Source organism: Erigeron canadensis, chromosome 8 (genome assembly GCF_010389155.1).
Source record: "Erigeron canadensis isolate Cc75 chromosome 8, C_canadensis_v1, whole genome shotgun sequence".
Classification (NCBI taxonomy): Eukaryota; Viridiplantae; Streptophyta; class Magnoliopsida; order Asterales; family Asteraceae; genus Erigeron; species Erigeron canadensis.
The window spans coordinates 38,935,096-38,952,386 of record NC_057768.1 but is presented as its reverse complement, the minus strand read 5'-3'; the positions used below and the strand labels follow the sequence as shown (position 1 = coordinate 38,952,386).

The window sequence follows — 17,291 nt, the reverse complement described above, 5'->3', positions numbered from 1 at the left end:
CATATACATCATATAGTAAAAAGCACTACGGATTTTTAATATAGGTTAAAAGGTATGTAGCATATACAACTATACAAGTTCAAAAGTTCCTATTCGAGTACTATAGGACAATAAAAATGAAAATAGCAGAAAATCTGTAAAATGCTGCAGTGCAATTCAATCAGAAAGATGCATAAACAAGCAGAAATATTCGGACCATGAATTTAGCACATATACATGAGTCTAGTCATCAAACTCCAAAAATTAAAGCATTGACTCTCTGTCTTGCATCAATCTCCCCGCAATTTCTTCTCGCAGATTAACCATGAATTGTCGATCTTCTCGCAATTTGGCCATGAATTGTTGATCTTCAGGATCATCATATTCTTCATCGTCCTCTTGTTCACTCTCGCAGTCCTCTCCATCTTTATCATCATCTTCATATTCATTTTTATCATCAAATATTATCTCTTGCTCGTATTCAGCAAACCACTTGTCACTTATGTTTTCAGTCCGTATAAAGTTATGAATTGCAAAACATGAGATAACAATGTCTCTCTGTTTAATAAAGGGGACAGATATCATTTTCATCAAAACAGGAAAACGTGCTTTCAGCACACCAAAGGCACACTCTATAACATTTCTAAGTTTTCCATGAGCATGATTGAACTCTTCTTTCTTATTCGTTGCGCGACTATCAAGGTAGCCTCCAAGCGAATACCTTACATTGCGATACGGTGTCATAAATCCTCGGGTATGTCGAAATGCAGTATCACAAAGATAGTATTTATCTGTAAAGGCGTAAAAAAAAAAGGAATAACACATATCCACCTAAATATACATCAAATAATTATATATAAATATATAATATAAAACATACCTGGAGGAGGAAATAGTAATTCAAAGTCTGAATCTGATATAGCCGTGCTCAACACTTGTGAATCATCTGCTATCCCTTCCCAACCAGCTAAAATAAAGGTAAAAACCATGTTGAAGTCACAAATTGCCAAAACATTTTGACAACATTTACCATTATCACTTCGTTTAAACAAGTGTTGTTTATCAGCAGGAATAACAGCATGTATCAAAATTCCATCCAGGGCACCAACCGCTCCCTGCATTAAACTTATTAGTCCTACTACAGCAAATCAAACATAATAGGTTCAAGTTCGTAAGTTATCTCTATTATCTACCTTGAAAACTTTCTGCAAATCAAACATCCTATTTGTTCCAGAAATGTCTAGACTAGGACTAAATGATGTAGGTACTATAACCTCTTTAACAAACTCAAGCATTGCATCTGACACCTCATAAAAAACTTTATTAATTGTCTCCGTCGAGTGTTGGAACCTATCCTTTACCGCAGAGTAACGTTGATTCCCACCTATAATAAACAAATAAATAGCCAATTTCTCTTCAACTGATATATGCTTACTATCCTTTAACCACCTTCTTGCTCTGAACTGTGCAGTTAGTCTAACATAGGCATCACGTGACATGCGTAGCAACTCAAAAACATTGTTCATCGTTTCCATTTAGAAGTTCCCAAGTGAACTCATGACCAGGCATTGCGGACATATCTCTCCTTTTTCTTTTGAGACTTCCTGGTCGCATATAACGAATGTAAAAGTAAGCCATGATGATGACTAACATTTGTTGGATACGCAACCGCTCCATGTTCAACCTGATAAAACCATATTCATTTCACAATTATAAATAGCTTAAAAAATTAAAATCAAAAATAACAAACAAAATTACAAGAGCCTACTATAACTTCTATTAATTGACATTCACCAATCTTATATATCTTCTGAAGTCCACAACAAACTTGTTACCTTTAGCATAATTGTTCCAAAGTAATGATGACTATCAATTATCATCATAATTCCAAGTTCTTCTCCGTTAAAAATCAACTTCTAAATTTAGTTTTAGTAAGGCCAATTACCATCATCACCGATAATTATATTGCTTTCAATACAATGCTTCAAAGTAAGCCTTCAAAGTCCTTCCACAACGACTACTAGCGTTAATTTTGCCCAACTTCACATATGTTATCATTGATCAAAGTCTCCCAAACATATTTTGGGCTACTATCACCACTGACACATATTGTATATTCATTTTACTTTCCTCTCTCTTGTATTACTCTCAAACTAAGTTCTAGTTAGCTACCTTCCAAAGAGATGATAGGTCTAAAAAGTCGCTATAAAAAAACATTCTCTACCTTACATAGGATAGGAGTCCAAGGAGATATTAAAATTAAGGACACTTCACATATGATTAGTTCAACAGTATGACTACATAATTTGTAGACGTTGCAAAAATTATTTATGATTTCAAAACTTTATAGCTAACAGTTAAACGGCAGAATGATAAAGATTATATAGTTGTCATAATAACTATGATTACCATTTTAACCCGAAGCCGTTTTGACTTTTGACACATTACCCAACCCACCCGCCACCAACCTAATTACCAATACATCAGTAATGCCATTTTCTGATTCGAAACAGAATCACTTGTTGTTCTTCTTCTTCTCATTAAACAAAACAATCAATTCAGTTCACTCCGTATAAGGTTTTTACCTAGATGTAGTGGCCGATAACCAAATTTGACCACAAAAAGTAACCCTTTGTGTAAGCATATAGTTAAAGACTTAAAATGCTATATGGGCGAGCTTAACTATTTATTTGTTATAAAATAAGCTCACAAGCATAAGCCCGGATATTTGAGATGATTGAAAATAAGTATAACATTCAATACTTCTAAGCACAGGTGTATATATATAGCGGGAAGGGAATATGAGGCTGTTAGGCACCCAAGTTGGGTGAAAAACCCCTCACATACCTTTTTTTAAAAGGTAAAAATCAGGGGCATGTATTTATTTAAAATATTAAAATATTAGTATGTGAGGGTTTTTCACCCAAGTTTGGTGCATTACAGCCTCATACTCACTTTTCCCTAATATTTTAAATAAATACATGGCCCCCGTGATTTTTACCTTTTAAAAAAAGGTATGATAGGGGTTTTTCACCTAACTTAGGTGCCTAACAGCCTCATATTCCCTTCCCCATATATATATATATATATATATATATATATATATATCAAGTATTTAATCAAAATGCAAACTGGAAACGTAAGTTAATGAAACAAATGAGATGGATCATAGAGATAGATAGAATATAGATACTAAACTGCTAATAGATAAAAATATATATATATATATATATATATATATAATAATAAGAATTAAAAAGAAGAAAAGGAAAAAAAAAAAGAGAGAGAGAGAGAGGAAGTTACCGCGAATTCAAATGGTAATTTCCTTTTATTGCATAGGGAAACCCTTGATTTTGATTCCTGGAAAATATAAATATACGAAATGGGGGGAGAAACAGGCGGGGAAACCAAATTCCGCCTAAAATACATATTCGGAGTATAGAAAATATCTAGGATTTTAGTTCACTGGTGCTTTAGACTTTAACGAGATATTGCATTAAGGCGTTGCCCTGCAAAACATTACATTCATATATATATATAGTAGCATATAAAATTAATATGGTATTTCATACGTTTATTGTGTGTAATAATATGTAAGATTTATAACATGCTTTTAGGATCATTTACAAAATTGTTAGTGACGGGTCATTGAATTATAGTTGCCATATAACATAAAAGTGAAAGAAGTTGGACATAGTGTAATTAGACTTTGTTAAGTTAAAAGTAATGTTTGATATTAGTTACAAAAGTGTAACATAAGTCAATCCGTCAATTTAGAAACCCAAATAGCATTTAACGATCTTTAAGACCTGTTAGAGAAAAAGACGTAGCCCCATGTTAGAAAAAAGGACATGATTTGCAACAATTTTCGTAACTTCCGTTAAACACTTGAAAAAAGATTAACTATCGTTGGCTGATGAGCAAAGGCGGAGCCAGGATTTTACGTTGAAGGAGACTCAACCGTATTTCTTTCTCGATCGTTGTATACAATATAATGTGAAAGACATAATCATTTAATAAAATGTTAGTAAAATAGAATTTAATTGCGATGGTTTACTTTTATGGACCAAATGTAAAGGTTTTACTTAGAACTGTCATGGCTAGAAATCATACATTTATAGATTGGGAGTGCTTGCTTCAAAAAAAACATGTATATTAGTTGGCTATGAGCTAGCCTTGCAATGGAAAACATGAATGGTTGGCGGGGGCTAAGCACCCCCTAGTCCCACTACTAACTACACCCCAGCTGATGAGGACCTTCATTGTAAGAGTATTAGAGCTTAGGGGCAAAAATAGTAGAAGGAAGAAAATAAATTAAAGAAAATGACACGAAAACTGATTTACAGTTTTAGGATATATACTAATATCATGACTTGTTTGGGGCAAAAATAAATGCCTATCAAAATGGGCAGGATAAACATAAACTTGATGGTTTAGATATAGGGAAATGATTAGTCCTCCTAACCAAATAGCTTAATAATCCTTCTAACTATGGGATGATGACATGTGGAAAAATCAGGGGGCAAAATTAGGAAAGAGAATTAGTAGATACCACATGTCACCTTCTTAATATATTAGGAGGATTATTAGGCTATTTGGTTATGAGGATTTATCATTTTCCTTAGATTTAATCAAAACAATCAAATAGTAATGATTGCTTAACTTGTCATCGAGTTTAGTGTTGGTCCCAAATATAACTAAATTAACCTAGTAATAGTTAATCTCGAGTCTTAGTTTCTAAGTCATTTCTTTAAGGAAACTGTTATTTGTACCAGTATGTACTAATTGTATAACTTATTATATAGGTCTGCACAACTGTGGTATATACATCAAAATAAATGGTACAAAGATCACTTTCTTTTCTTTAAGTCAAACAAGAAATTTTATATATCAGTTTAATCTTAAAGATAGTTGCATTTATATATAATGATAATTATTATTATACATGAAACTGCATGGTTGAATCAGTGGTAAACATCTTAGCCTCCGAAGATAGAGATCATAGGTTCGATCATCATCATCCTATACAAAAGTTGGAGGGCATTTTCTACCATATATGTTGGAAATGGAAGCAGCTTCTAACCTTAAGTATAGGTAAGGTTTTGTTACATTTTAACCTCCCCTATACACTATCGAGGTATTGGGGCTCAAAACCAATGGATCTTGAAGATTATATCATTGGGGGCCGGCTTAATAACCATATATGTTTTCGAACGAAATACCGGTAAATTACCACTACTAAGCGAAAAAATTGGAGACCCGGGCCCCCACGGGCCCTAAAGAAGATACACCCCTGTGAGCAGTTGTCTTCTTTCTTTCTTATTACTTCATCCGTCCCATATTAAGTGTTATATTTTGACTTTTTGAGTCTTTTTCTTTCAACTTTGATCATATAAATCTTTATTTATGTTATATAACACTTGATATAACATATATGAATTAATTGAGATTTAAATGTACTTTTTCATCGATATAACATTCATCAACTAATATATAACATAAACAAAGATATTTATTGTCAAAGTCGAAAGAAAAAGACTTGACCAGTTAAAATAGAACAATTAAAATGGGACGGAAGGCCCAGAGAATGCCATTCATATATAATCTCCAATGATCAATGTGATACCAAGGTAAATGGGTGTTTCATGCTGGATACGAAGTAAACACCAATGCCGACTCTGCGCGAAAGGCAAGGGGTGTGATGGAGCACCGTAAAATCCTTCGTGTTGGTGAGTCCAGTGTGTTAGATTTTTAATCTTTATTTTCCGTATAACTGGATTTAATTTGGTGTGGACGTTTAAAGATAAAATGTCCAATATGAAAAGTGACGCGATAAGTTTAAAAACAATGTTCGACATCATGAACGGTAGGAGATTTGATTTTAATGCCAAAATGTACTGATAATAATTTTGAAAGGGCCGGGCCCCAGAGAATGCTATTTGTGGGCCATTACAAGTCCCTTTTGGTTGCCAAAAGCCAGAATGAATTGACTTAATGTGATGCGTGTATGTTTCTTGAATCATCTATAAGATCAAAGAGGTGACATTTCAGTATTTAGGGACCATATATATTTCCTATCAAACCATAAAAATAAGGGAGGAAAGTGCCAAAACTGGAAGGAAAGCCATTAGAGCTATTTGTCACTCTCTAGTGTCTACCCCCACCCATATCGATTTCAACCATTGCCCTTCGGTCTCATTATTCCCACTTGAAATTTTGATGCATATAGTGCATCTATCATCCTCCATAGAGGACGACATATATAAATCCTAATAAAAAAATGGTTGTTATCACTTATCATTACGTCTTTATATCTAATAGATCATGATAATGAAAAGATACAAATAACCTACTTTTTTTTCTAGCTTCCAACGAGCAATGTTGTTACATATAAATGCAATTGATTGTGGCTTGTTAGAACTAAAAAGGCTTTGAAAGCCGGGAAAAATTGATAGTCTAGAAATTGAGTCTCAAGAGCTTTCAAAAGACTTAAAATTCATATTCATGTCCGTTTATAGTCGTTCCTATCAAGCCGGATAATGAACAATATTCATATTCATATTTTTTTCAAAATGATTGTGAAGTTCTCTATTACACAATTAATTATAACGGAAAAAATAAGATATATACACCAAGTAGCAAAATTTTCATACACAAAATGATTCTTCCAGTTTTAAGAATAAGTAAGTATTACGAGTATATGGCACTGTGATGCTAAGAAACCTTTATATAGCTTGTTACTTAGAACTAATTAATTTTGTCTATCCTATGCTTCTTGTTATTCAAAACAGCTCATGATGTGAAGATATATACTTTTTTTTTTGTGAAGATATATACCCACATATAGTTTATATTGTTCATCTGTATAACCAACTATGCAATACTTTAACAAATATTATACAGGTTATTATTAAAGTAAAACAAGTGTAAAAGTAAAGTAAATGAAAAAATAAGTTAACCTTTACATAAATTATTGTGCATCATGAAAATTATCATGCATCAATATATATACTTGTGATTCGTGAATTTTCGTGTATCAAATTTATAATGATTTAAGGGTCAATATCTTGTTTTATTTGTTTTAATTTAATATTTGTTTTACAATAACCAACCTCATATTATACCGTATTTAATGATTATCCATTGTCGATTGTCTTTAAAAATAATGCCTAGTTAGGTTAACAATTTTAATAATGCTTTAAAAGTAATGTCTAGTTAGGTTAATGATTTTATCTCAAAATACTCTCACGAATCATATATAGTGACGGTTGAATCGACAATTAGGCTAATTGCATAAATATTTGATTTAGGAACCAATAGACTAATTGGATAGTTAGTTTAATTATACATGTTACATCGATCTACTCACGGAATTTTTTGCATCAAACTTATTATTGTTCTAACATACAAATTTTTTGATTTCCAATGAATATCAATTTTAAATTAATTACCCGTTACATCATGTTTGGTGTGGAATGATTCGGACTCGCTATCTTACGGTGGAAATCTGTATGGTATGTATTGGTGGTCGATGAAACCATCCGTTTGTGAAGTTTAATTAATTAGTATTATTTCTTTGTTTCTAAATTAATCTATGTATGTGTTTATAACCGTTTTCTGGTCGTTCCTGTGAAAAAACCAGTAATTAAGCCCTGTCATGATGATGATGGCATGGACTCAATATATAGCTAGGCTCAGGACGTTGACAATAGTACAGTACGTAATAACAAAAAAAAAAAAGAGAGAGCCGATGATCATATGTCATCAATTCAATCACAAAGCAGGAATTAATTGCAAAACACGTACGATTGTTTCTCTTGTATTTCATTTATTGAATTTATATATATGAACATTCTTAATTTGGAAAGACCTAATTACACATATATAGCTTAACTTACAAAAATTTAACATGGGATGGATGTAGGTTAGCAAGATATGTAGTCGTTATTGTTAATTAAGTACTATTTACTGCTACTCGTAATAATTAAGCAAAGGAAACGACACTGATTGAAGAAGACGCCCGTTTTACAAATCTCCCCTTCATTCTAGGCCTCTTCTCCGCGTTTAGTTTCCGTACCTCATACCTGATTTTCTTCGAAAACAGCCTTGTTCGCCTCTTTTCTCTGTACCTTGACACCCTCGCCTCTCGCCCTCCATCTAACATTGCCGGATTCCCGGTCATCATCCCCATTTCTCCATATGGATATTGATGATGCTGATGCATCATTCCACACCCGCCCTGATACGATAAACAATCAATATGTTAGTCACGGCTACCGTTACATAATTAATTAATCCATACACGTTATCTTGTAGATCAAATTCCCTATTATTTGGAAATGTTAAAAGTTCTTTTACAAAAAATGTCGGCCGTAGAAGTATATAAAGTGAATAAAATGTGGCTGCATTATTAGATTTTCTTTTACAATATTAAGTAGTCAAATCGTAATTTGTATATACCATGACTTTTTACCGGCCTGGCCTCTACCTTTGTAAAGGGATATTAATCGAAAAGTACGTGATGTAAGAAAAGGAATATATATCTAGTAAAACTTTATATATATACTGGTAGTAAATTAAAAACCACTATATATATATAAAAGGGATATGTAGACGTACCATGCAATCAGGCCAACAATCATCAGGATCCAAATCCGGCCGGTCACCGGTGGTCCATGGAGATCTTTCTTCATCCCAAGCAGCAATGATTCCATCATAATCTAACTTCAACAATATTCGTTTATTCTTATTCTTTTCGTCATCATCATCAAACTTGTCAATATCTATATCAACGATATGTTGATCATCATCTTCATCTTGTTTCACTGTATAATTATTATTATTCCCATGATGATGATAACCACTTTGCATCGCCACCTTGTCGTCCCATAAAGGCGAATCGTAATCGAAACTCAACTGAAAAGGCTCTCTCATCATCTCCCTCTGATCATTATTATCATGGTCTTGTAGTTCAACTTTCACTTTTTCATGATGATGATGGTCATTATCTAATAACCCTAACCCTTCCATCGCGAAAGATTCTTCATCGAGTCCTTTTCCTAACAAACTCTCCACATCCGCCGCGAACTCGGCTAGTTCCATGTCAGATGGAAGTATTAAACCGTTCAAACTATTCAAATCGAACGTTACTTTCCCCCCAGCATGATTATTATTTGTATCATCATCAGTTGTGGGGCCCTCTGGAGTTTGTTTAGCAGGAGGAGGAGGAGACGCCGCCACCTCAGTATTCGAGTTCCCCGAATGACAAAGCTCAGCTGCAAAAGGATCGAATACCGGGACTTGGTATAGAAGTTGCTCATCTTCGGAAGTTAAGTTGCACGCGGCTTCATCGCTACCAATCTCCGGGACTAAATGAAGCGGATTAATGAAGCTCATCATGCTACTTTCTTCCGATTTTTGCGTCTGCTGTTTATTATTAACTACAGACGCATGCTTACCACCCCGTGGGGTCCTTGGTTTCTTTGTGAAACCGTGATGCCACGGAGGTGGTTCATGATCAGGTTTGTCTAAAGATGATAGCTTCAAAGAAGCTACTTTTAGACGAACCCTTTCATGTCGGCGAGCCAAAGGGTTCGCCGAATGAACTGAACCATCACAAGATTGACACAAGAAAGCGTCATCGGCGGCACAATACCACCGAGCACGCTTTCTTATACAATTATCACAAGCCCTCGCCGTTTTTCCTCCTACAATGTTGGCCAGTTTTTTATCAGCTGATGATGAGACCATCTGGGTAGGGGGTCTCAAATATTGTGCGTGGGAACTTATATATTATTTTGTATGAAATGATTAATATGATGGGATTGTAGAGGTTTTTGGTTAGTGGGTGGAGTCCCACTGTATGCACTTTTTACAGAGAACAGTGTGGTAGCATTGAAGGGATTTATAAAGAAGCTTTTGGTTAGATGCAATTGTCTAGTTTACCAAAGCCCCACAAAAATGCCTTATCTTTATATAATTGGCTAATTTATCAACTCCATCCTAGAATGTGTTTTCCTATTGGTTGCCTTTCCATTCAATGGATTTCTTGTAGGGTCTAAACAATTTAAGTTTTGTTGTCATATACTGTATTGATTTATTTATTTTGGAAAATCTGATAATGTTTGTATTATAAGAAAGAATGTTGATGCATGAAATAGATATATAAAGTCGCCTATTTATCTTCGTTTAGCTCTCTTGACTCGTTTGCCTTTTGGTCTAATTGCCTTCGGAGTCATTCCAAAAGATAAGACTCTTTTAACATGTAAAAACTATTATTTTCTCATTTTAAATGTTATATTTTAACTTTTTAAGTCTTTTCTTTTACACTTTGATCATAAATATATTTGTCTGTGTTATATATTAGTTGAGGAAACATATATCAATGAAAATTATATTTAAAATTCAATTCATTCATATATTTTATATGAAGTGTTGAAATATAAACTAAAATATATAAGGTCAAAGTTGAAGCCAGGACACTTGACAAATCAAATTTGGACAATTAAAATGACACGGTGAGAGTACTACATAGGTAGGATATTGATGCACTTATATTTAATGTGAGTCATACTATATTAGAAGAGTTGGCCGCCACTTTTTAGGAGTAACCTGGGTTCGAATCTTGCAGAGGTAGAATTGAATTTAAGTGGTTGAATTACCTTGACACTATCTCTGATGGGTGTTATGTGGGTATCAATTCGGTACATGGGATCAAAGGGTTTCTATCAATCTACCATTTTACTATATTAAAAGAACTATTAATAATAGTTTTAAAAAGTAATATTCAAAACTTAAGTCTTTCTTTGACGAATTTTGTATCAACAACTAACAAGTGCCAGTGAATGATCAATCCAATTATTTTACATGTTAGATCTACATATATTACATTCAAATTTTATTGCTAAGAAATTGATATCGTCTACTATTGAATCTCTCTTTATGTTAAAAAAACACTTCCTTTCGGAAACTTCAAATTACGCACCATTTTAATAACACCGTACCATCAAGTCAACTGTTTACCTTGACTTTGTAAACGCATGTAAAAAAAAGTGATATATCTACAACACATTTTAGTTATCTATAACAATGCGTGCTTTACACAGTTATACACTGTGCAGTGAAATATGTATTTTTGTTGTAGATGGCTAAATTATGTTGTAGATATATCATTTCCTATATAAGAAAGTTAAACTATTACTTAAAAGCTCTTTCTCAGTTAATCAGCATCTAGTCGCTTTGCGAAGTCGGATCCCTTCGTCACTTAATCGATGAGAAATTGACGAGTGAGTAAGACCCCTCATGCGTCCGTTAGCTTCTTTTTTTTTAATCCACTGTTCGCTTTTTTTGGTTAATGATTATTTTTTGACAATAAATTTATAATTTGATTAAAAATTTATTGCTATTTTATAAAATTTGATTATTATTTTAAAAAGAATTTATTTTACTAAAAAGTTATTTGTGTTATAAAAAATAACGTTAGTTTATAATCATTTTATTATTTTATAAACATAAATTATTTTATAAAAACTATTAATATTTTATTATGAGTCATTACAATATATTCTAGCTCCTAACAAATTCTCCTAATAATACTGTTAATGATTATGTTTTGGCAATTATAATTTTAATAGCAATTTTTTTTAATGTAATTTTTATTTTATAAAACTTAGTTATTTCATTGCGGTTAATTACACAAGAATAAATTATAATTCATTCAAAATCCAGTTTCATTATATTACAATACTTTCATATTTCAGTTCTTTGAAATTTTAATTTCTATGATAAATTTTTATTCCTTTAAAAATATTTTGCACCAAACAGGTCCTTAATTCCCTTATTTTCTACTGTATTTTAAAAAACGTAGATAAACATTCAAGCATTCTGTTTATTTTCAACTAGTTGTCATTCGTTAAATCTCATTCTCACCAATCCCATATTTTGTTTATTTTAATTTTTACCAAGTGCAACTCGCCAAAGAGTTGTTACCCGGTGAAAAAGTAACCGTTTGCGTTCGGTTTGATTTTAGGTAGTTAAAAAATAAAAATAACTGAATCCACAAATAAATGTTTCAAAATTTTTTGACTAACTGAACCAAACGAAACATTTACGGCCTTATTTTAAGGTAGATATGGTTAATACCTTTTGCAGTTTGTCTGTGTCTAAATCTCATACAATGTTGAAGATGACATTTTTGTTGGATGACCTTTCCCATACTGTACTAGCTGCCTGGGTGAAGTTTTGAACTCTTTCGTTTTTGTGTTTCCCACTCTGACCCACTGGCCACTGCCCATGACAAATTCATAAATGATGCCCCAACAAATTATTTAATCGCAAAATTGCTCTTCTTAGTAGCACTTGGCAACTTTTGATTGGATACTCTTGAAATTCCTTGATAATTCAATTCCCCCTAGATATTTCTATTTCTGTGCAATGTTAATGTATTGCTTTTCTAATTAGGTGCCTAAAATATCAACATGCGAAATCCAAAAAAGCGCAAATATGGCAAAAAAAAAATAAAAATAATTAAAATATTATTGATTTGTTTACGGGTTGGTTTCTGGAAGTTAAATGTAATAACATTTGGATGAGATGTGCCATAAGCATATCGATAAATAGTGATAACTCTGAGAATCATAGATATAAAATAATCATCAAACAACGTTTCTACAAGATTTAGCTGACTTACGCATTGTTAAATATCGGCCCCAACTTAAAACATTCTTTTTTTAACAGCAAGTTAGTCGTTAGCAATCGGAACACCTCAGTGACATTTAATTAGGCAGCATGCACATCAACTCGAATCACGCATATCTAAAATGATAAATAGGTTTAAAATTTATAAGTTTAAACATGTACATGCCTAATCAACTTCACCCTTGACAAATCGAGTTCATTATTTTTCTTCTTACACCTTTACCTTCAATCTTATCATTTATCTTAATAATTAAGTCTACACAGACTACTCCTAATAGTGAACTCTTCGTTTCCTTTGTTAGTTGTGTCAACTCAACACCAATCAGCACTTCTACGCCAACACGCCAATTGATAAACCTTTGTCGACAACATATATTTGCTTCGCCCTTACTTTAATTTTTAATTTTTTTAAAACTTTTTTAGAATTAAACACGATAGTTTGAAAATTTAATATTCATGAAATAAAAACATTACATTAAAAAGAACAGTACATTAACAAATTTAATAATAATATACAAAATGTTATCTTAAAAATATTGAAAAAAAACCAATAACATTAACATTCGTGGTTGGTGTTGTTCGAAATGTGACCGATTAGAACAGGGCGAAGTCTATTATCTATACTCTATAGTTACCTGACTACCTGAGCATTTTGTAATTCCTTGTCCATACACATTTGTGTTTAAACCCTTACTCCCTACAAACATTAATTGCGAGAGATTAGTCGAGTCAACCAAATAGTCTTTTTCAAGTGAACACATTATCGTCAAAAGTTGGTAATATTATTGTTACGTTGTGAGAATCCATCTGGTTCGAGCCTCAACCTTCACATGTGTGAGAATGCATGGATTATTGAGAGGGTTTTAGGAAATCATGGTTCCATCTAAACGTTCTTGTAACTTGAAAGTAGGAATAAAATAGTATATCGCTTTAAGGAAAAAATCAAACTTTTTTAACAGTGAAAATGGACCTCACATAACTCTTCCCCGAATCATCATTATTTCACCGTAGCATCGCCCACTGATTAGCCAACCAATAAACCGGTGTCAATGATTTATCAAACGGTCGAATTCGTTTGTGACCAACGAAATCGTTGGCACTTGGCAGCACTATATTAGGCTAAAAAAATATAATCGATCATATGTATCATTTTCATCAAAAATAGTAAAGATATATCTGATTACTATGACCATACTTGCCCCAAATAGTATTTTTAATAGTTGTAAATCTTTAGAAAATAAACAATAAAGAGGAACAAAAAATAGAAAAAATAAAAAATTATATTATTTATCTCATATAAAGAAATGTATTTATAATAGAGTAGTGGATTATTTTTCACTTTAAATATCCTATTATATATATATATACCTTATTAAAATAAAAGAATATGAATAGTAACTCGTCTATGTGGCGGTTACAATTTTGTATCACTATTCGGATTTTACCATTATATACCTTATTAAAGTAAAAGTATATGAACAGTAATTCACCTACATGGCGAGTTACCATTCGTCTAGATTACAATTTTGTATCACTATTCGGATTTTTACCATATCGTATCTCATTCGATTTTCTATTACAGGTTGCTTGTTGGTTTTTTCGCCTTTTTATTCTTTTGGTTCATCCAACCTTTTTATAGTCATATCCCGTACCACTATTCACTTTCGTTCTTTAATTCTCAACTAACAAATTGAGGATTTTGCTAGATCGCATGAGTTCGAGTTTTCTACTTTGAGCTACTTCTTGATTACCTGCACACTTTTAAAAAAACTTGGGTGAGTTACAATTCGTCAAAGTCACACCCCGTAACACCATTCGGGTTTTGCCACACGGCATCCCATTTAGGTTGATTTCGTATCACGGGTACTTTATAGTGTTTTCACCTTTTTTTTGGTCATTTATTCTTTTTGTGGTCACATCCCGTACCAATGTTTGGATTTTGTCAAATCGCATACCGCTTGAATTCTCAACTAATATATTAAAGATTTTGCTAGATGTATAGGTTACTTTTCAGTTTCTTGCACGCTTTTAAAGAAACATATTTATGACAAAATAATTTTTATTGATCGCTTGAAGATTAAACGCACATACATTAAAATAACGTAATCGTTTCAATAAGAAAATTGATGATCTGCAGCACAGAACCCTGAAAGTTACTATTATTATAACTCAAATGTCTAAATTGGTATATAAGCGTTTTTTCATTTATATTTAAACAATGATAAAATGTCTAAATTAACTTATCTTTTATTAAACTGTTTATCAAGTTCAACGTTTTTCGCATGCATGACATAAGACAAACCTATAACATATTAATGTCTTGATTTTTAGACTATTCAAATTTAATAAATTTTGTTAACGAAATACGACATTAGAAAAACTTCACTATATGATAGTAAAATTTTGCACGTAACCTAGATAACAAGATTCATGGGTTGTTATAAGTATTCACATGGAAAAACTTTAAGACACTTGTCATCCATGAGAATCAAACTTGAGACTTTAAGTAAAACTGAGAGTGTCTCTGACGAGCTAGACTGACCTAGCAAACATTTTACTCCGTATTATATTACTTGGAAAATTTTCTACAATATCACTTAAGTCATGGATCCATCATTAGTTACGTATCTCTAAAAAATATAAACTTTATCTAATTGGGAAGATCGAGTTTTCATTGTTTAATATATGATATATTGTATAGTTTCATACTTTTACCAGCCGTCATTTTCTAGGAAGGTCTTGGCTTCGAGTCTTGTCAAAGACAAACTTGAGAAAATCAAAGGATTATTAAGTGATTGGATTCACCTGCACACTAGCCTGACTGGGAATTAATGGATAACAAATGATGAATAAGATCAGGGGTCATCCAATTAACTTTCTTTTTTACTTTTATAGTTTTACATAAGAGGGGTAGAGTGGAAGCGGGGTGATGTTTGGTGAAGCCCGGGACCGCGTGGGAACACCAATGCCAGGGGGTTGGGGTGGGGAACTTTTGAAGGAAACCGGGGTAGTGAGGCCGAGGAGAGAGAAAAAGAGATGGGGTCCGCGCGCAGAAAAAGGAGCAACGGGGGCTGGCCACGTGGCGGAGGAGCATCCCAACTTTTGAAGGAAACGGCTTTCTTGACCGTTTGGTGAGTTTTATATTTTTTTAATATTTTTTTATTTTTTGTCTTTTACCTCTTTCTCTCTCTATATATACACTCTTTTCTTTCCAAAACAACACACAACAACTACCATTTTCACTACATTTTTATAAAATTCAAAAACCCCAACCTTTTCATTACTAATTTCTTACACCCATCACCAAAAAATATGGCTTTCGGTAATTTGGATAATTCGAGCGACTCTCCCGACGAATCAAACGATAGCTTTATGGAATTCTTTCTTAACGCATTACACTTTCTTGAAGATACGGCAAGTTCTAGTGCTCCTCAAACTCGACGGTATACAGACCGGCGTCGGGAAATTGGTCTTGCCACTCTTTTGAACGATTGGTTCGTTCAAGAACCAAAATACGAAGACGATTACTTTCGAAAGAAGTTTCGAATGGACAAGACCATGTTTTTAGATATCGTGCGCGACATTGAAGCAAACTCCCCGTATTTCCAAGAAAGTTACGATGCAAGAAAAAGAAAAAGTTTTACAGTGATACAGAAATGCACATCCGCCGTTAGGCAACTCGCGACGGGTAACGAACCTGACGAGTATGACGAGTACTTGTGCATGGCAGCCAGAACCGCACGTGAGACCCTTGATTATTTTTGTGACGCCATCATTCGGTTGTATAGCCGAGAGTACCTACACAGGCCGACGTCACATGACGTTGCACGCATCTTCGAGGCCCACGAGCTTCGACATCATACGCCCGGGATGCTTGGTAGCATCGATTGCACACATGTCGAGTGGTTGGCATGTCCTAGAGGTTTGAGAGGGCAATACACGAAGGGTGACCACAACGGTCCAACTATTATGCTTGAAATCACCGCGTCACAAGATTTGTGGATTTGGCATGCTTTTTTCGGAGTCCCGGGGTCGAACAACGACATCAACGTGTTGAACCAATCCGATTTGTATGTCATAGCGCGTAACGGAACGGCTCCGGACTCTTCATTCCGCGTGAATGGCCGAGATTATAAACGTGGCTACTATCTTAGTGATGGGATCTAAAACAAGTGGTCAACACTTGTTAAAGCATACCCGTATCCAATCGATCCTAAGGAAAAAAGATTCAAGAAATTGCAAGAGGTGGCGAAAAAGGATGTCGAGCAAGCTTTTGGTGTCCTCAAAAGTAAATGGAAAATTCTTCAACGACCTCTTCGACCTCAAACGAAAGACAAAATTGGGAAGTATGTTCATACATGTATTATTTTACACAACATGATCATTAAGAGGGACGAGAGGGCAATCTCACCGGTCCATATAATGGACCCGCCAGTGCAACCGGTGTTCGATGAAAGTGTGTATGCGGAGTTGATAGACGAAGAAGTTCACCATCGCCTTCGATATGATCTTACGGAGCACGTATGGGTCAAGATTTGGCGTATCTCGATGATTAGTTTTTTTTTAGTATTATGTAATGTTTTTTTTTTTTAAGTATTATGTAATGTTTCTTAGTT

The 17,291-nt window shown here is 33.5% G+C and overlaps 3 protein-coding genes across 3 annotated transcripts; 1 reads left to right on the top strand and 2 right to left on the bottom strand.

The window, feature by feature from the left end:
- Positions 1-135: 135 nt before the first annotated feature.
- LOC122580291 lies at positions 136-3,400 on the bottom strand. Its single transcript, XM_043752568.1, has 4 exons — positions 3,283-3,400; positions 1,173-1,663; positions 860-1,094; positions 136-770 (listed from the first exon to the last, which is right to left on the bottom strand). The coding sequence occupies exons 2-4, from the start codon at positions 1,512-1,514 to the stop codon at positions 244-246; spliced, it is 1,104 nt and encodes a 367-aa protein (XP_043608503.1). The 5' UTR covers positions 1,515-1,663; positions 3,283-3,400; the 3' UTR covers positions 136-243.
- A 4,366-nt stretch (positions 3,401-7,766) lies between these two features.
- Positions 7,767-9,854, bottom strand: LOC122580290 (zinc finger protein CONSTANS-LIKE 6). Its single transcript, XM_043752567.1, has 2 exons — positions 8,599-9,854; positions 7,767-8,218 (listed from the first exon to the last, which is right to left on the bottom strand). Exons 1-2 carry the CDS (start codon positions 9,727-9,729, stop codon positions 7,964-7,966), a joined length of 1,386 nt encoding a protein of 461 aa, XP_043608502.1. The 5' UTR covers positions 9,730-9,854; the 3' UTR covers positions 7,767-7,963.
- Positions 9,855-15,987: 6,133 nt separating this feature from the next.
- LOC122610805 lies at positions 15,988-16,842 on the top strand. Its single transcript, XM_043783758.1, has one exon. The coding sequence runs from the start codon at positions 15,988-15,990 to the stop codon at positions 16,840-16,842; it is 855 nt and encodes a 284-aa protein (XP_043639693.1).
- The last annotated feature ends 449 nt before the right edge of the window (positions 16,843-17,291 follow it).

What these genes read in the sequence shown, in the direction of transcription:
- LOC122610805 (XM_043783758.1), top strand. Translation starts at nt 15,988, where the DNA reads ATGGCTTTCGGTAATTTGGATAATTCGAGCGACTCTCCCGACGAATCA.
- LOC122580290 (XM_043752567.1), bottom strand. Translation starts at nt 9,729, where the DNA reads ATGGTCTCATCATCAGCTGATAAAAAACTGGCCAACATTGTAGGAGGA. An exon ending in ATTGTTGGCCTGATTGCATG is followed by an intron (nt 8,219 to 8,598) that starts GTACGTCTACAT and finishes TTATCGTATCAG; the next exon opens with GGCGGGTGTGGAATGATGCA.
- LOC122580291 (XM_043752568.1), bottom strand. Translation starts at nt 1,514, where the DNA reads ATGGAAACGATGAACAATGTTTTTGAGTTGCTACGCATGTCACGTGAT. An exon ending in ATTTGCAGAAAGTTTTCAAG is followed by an intron (nt 1,095 to 1,172) that starts GTAGATAATAGA and finishes AGTTTAATGCAG; the next exon opens with GGAGCGGTTGGTGCCCTGGA. An exon ending in ATTACTATTTCCTCCTCCAG is followed by an intron (nt 771 to 859) that starts GTATGTTTTATA and finishes ACGCCTTTACAG; the next exon opens with ATAAATACTATCTTTGTGAT.